Source organism: Charadrius vociferus, unplaced genomic scaffold (genome assembly GCF_000708025.1).
Source record: "Charadrius vociferus isolate BGI_N301 unplaced genomic scaffold, ASM70802v2 scaffold643, whole genome shotgun sequence".
Lineage (NCBI taxonomy): Eukaryota > Metazoa > Chordata > Aves > Charadriiformes > Charadriidae > Charadrius > Charadrius vociferus.
In genome coordinates, this window is record NW_009647512.1 from 1,360,724 (window position 1) to 1,363,800 (window position 3,077).

At 50.9% G+C, this 3,077-nt stretch overlaps 1 protein-coding gene across 1 annotated transcript in view; it reads left to right on the top strand.

Moving 5' to 3' along the window:
- Positions 1-298: 298 nt before the first annotated feature.
- Positions 299-3,077, top strand: part of GPC1 (glypican 1) — a 108,790-nt gene continuing 106,011 nt past the window's right edge. The window contains exons 1-2 of the mRNA XM_009880792.1: positions 299-304; positions 356-446. Of these exons, the coding sequence (XP_009879094.1) occupies positions 299-304; positions 356-446 (97 nt within the window). The remainder of the gene's footprint in view (positions 305-355; positions 447-3,077) is intronic.

Genomic DNA, 3,077 nt, shown 5'->3' on the forward strand with positions numbered 1-3,077 from the left:
TCTTATCTACTCTGTACTTAATATTTTTCCAGGACATGGAGGTGGCTCTTTCTCCTCTGTTAATTAACTTTTTTTTGCCCGTTTGCCTGCCTTATAAATTCCTCTGACATCAGGGTCTAGCATTAAACAAACTGCTACCACACTTCCAGCGCATGAGTGTGACACTGAGCTGACAGCCCCAGAGCCTGAAGTGTCTCGACACTCGAACAGAGCAAACACAGAGGAAATTCCCCATTCAGCCTCCCTCATGCCCTCTCACCCCGCTCCCTGGGAGCCAGGCTCCGGACCTGCATGGCCTATGTCGGTGAGGGCAGTGCCAAAGCCCTCCCACCCATCAGGGCTTTTCTGCTCCCAGGATGCCGGTTGTGGCATTTCTCAGGAATACCTGTATCTCTTCACCGCGTCGGAGTTCCACTGTAATGCAATTACAGAGCAGTGCGGAGCTGGTAGGGAGCCAACTCCACGCAGTAGCCAGATTAAGTTGTCTTGTTTGGTTAACAGTGTTTTGATAGTTTACTAAATCCTGGTAGGAGTATAAAAGGTAAGGAGTGGAAAGAGCAAATCTTCTGGATTATCTGGTCTTGGGTTTTCACTTCTGTTGGTATAATCCTGGTCTGAATGATGAGCTGTGGGAACGAGCATTTCGTGTTTTGCTGTTGTCCCGTCTTAAATGTGTGCATTGTTTTAACAGGATAAGCATATTCTCTAGATATTTTTTCCATTTTGCTGTTTTTATCACTGATGTGGAACGCAGTGCTTGTTTTCTGTATCGGCAATGGAAACATTGGTTGATCTCGGATAGCACGAGCTATTTGATCAGCCGTCAGATGGTAAGGCATTATAAAAGCTGCTGACACGGGACAAATTCAGACCTGTGGCATGCAGCTTGAAAAGACTTCATTGCCCTTGTTTTTAGTCCCTTGAGATACACAGCTACTCCCTCAGCAGCAGCGAAGAGAAATCAGAGTTGGCTGTGCTACAGCCAAAGCCCTCTCGCCTCACCGGGGCCGGCAGGCAGCAGCGACGTGCGTGGGGAGCCCGGTGTGGATGAAGCAGATGAGACGGTGCCTGCCTCTTCCCCGCAGTCCTCAGCGTGAGCTGTGACACTGCTCTGCGGTGGCCTTGGGCTGGCTGAGGTTTACCTGGGTCTTCCTACATAGCAGGCGCTGAGGTCCGTGAGGGGTTCCTGCAGGGTGCTGGTGAAGCAGACAGCTTCTCTCTGGCTCTCCTCTCCCCAGTTGCTGTGTTAAGTCCCAGTTTGGCTCATTCCAGATGTCCGCAGCCGGGCCAGGCTCCCAGCTGCACCCTGCCACCTCCATTCCTTATCCTGAGAGCACTTCTTGGTATGAAAGTGCAGGAAAATCATGACTTCATGTGAGCACAACCCTTCTTTGTGACCACTAGCCCATATTCTGCCCCTGATTTCTTGGCCAGCGCATACCCCTGCCCCCGTCCCGCATGTCCTCATCCCGTGGTATTGCTAATACCAGGGAAGAGGATGGTTCAGTGCATTCTGATCAAAGTTTGAAGGTTTGCCTTACAATGCTTAAAATTCAGGCCTGCTATGACTCCCCTGACATTATGTGCAAACGGAAGCCAAACAAACCGATACTCTTAATGCGTAATCAGAAAATAGAGGATATTGTATTTTGCCGACAGCTGACTGCAAATCAAAGAAACAGGCTGCACAGCGCTTAGCTAACACCTGCCTTGGCAATATGGGCAAACTCCTGATTTGCACTCTCCTTTAGAGAGCAGTCTGGCAGCCAGTTCAGTTTGATGTTAGCAGCTACTGTGAGAGACCGGCTGTACCCCCGGACACCTCACACAAATGTTATGAGGCATAGGTGTTCGGACGTGGCTTCTCAGCTGATGTTTCTCAGTGCACCTAGAATGAAAAGGGCATGAAGAGCTCTTCCTGGGAGGGTCAGCCAGGGCTCTCTCCTTGTCCAGATGTTTTTAGGGGAACCCCTGTCCTCTCGGAGTTATCTGTGACAAGACTGGGTTTCCAGGGAGCATCACTGTATACTAGTGCTGGAGGCTGTGCTGTCAGTTACTTATCAGCATGTGCTAAATCATGTTCTCTTTAAAGGTGTGTATTGCAAGAGAGATGAGGACAGGAACACCTGAAGCAGGAAAAGCTGGGAGGCATAAGGAAGGGGATTTACTTTCATTGCACTACCTCTTTGCAAGGTGTTTTTAACATCTGTACCACCTCCGGGCTCGTTTTGCATCAGCTGCAGACACTGTGACATAGTTTAAAAAAAAAAAAAAGAAGAGAGGGTGGGGGGGAAAGCCATGGTCTGAATTACATTGTTTTGTCCTCAGTGATGCTCATTAGCCTGGATGGGATTGGGGTGAACAGAAGGTAGTGCCTGCCAGGGACAGCAGGAGAGGGCTGGAGCTCCTCGGCTGCCGGATGCTCTGATGCTCGCTGGCTGTACCTGGCTGGGGGCTGTGTCCTGGTGTCCCTGCCGTGCATGCCAGGGGGGCCAGCAGTGTGGGACTTCAGCAAGCCTCATCGCCTGAGACATGTCCACCCAGAAACCCCCAAGGAGGGGCTTTGGGCTGTAGGTGTCCCGGTGAGGGGGGCCGACTGGGGCAGCCGGGGTCAGTTTTGGTCTAGGAGCAGGAGATACGGTTTTGGAGCTGTTTGGAGAGCGACTGAGAGGAGGGTTACAAATATGAGGGAAGCATCCTGACAGGTTTATCACAGCCTGAAATAAATTAACCTCTGGGAGGAATGATTTTGTAATAATTTGCATTTAGATACTCTGACACATCCAAATAACCCCAAACCTTCTGCAAACATTGTAATGAATTCAATCTCCAGCATCCTGTGAGAGGGATGGAAATAGCACTATTTACATGGTTAAAGGACTCTTCTCTCGCTATTGCGTTTTACACTCCTGAGACTGCCCTTCTCTGGTGTTGGTGGCTGCGGAGCCTCTTGGCGGGGTGAGACGCAGCAGCAGTGAACAGCTGGAGCCCTTTTCTGAGCTCGGTGGGCTGAGATGCTGCCACCCCAACACACCATGGGCCGCAGAGGCTCCCGGCAAAGCCCACGGCCGCGGGGA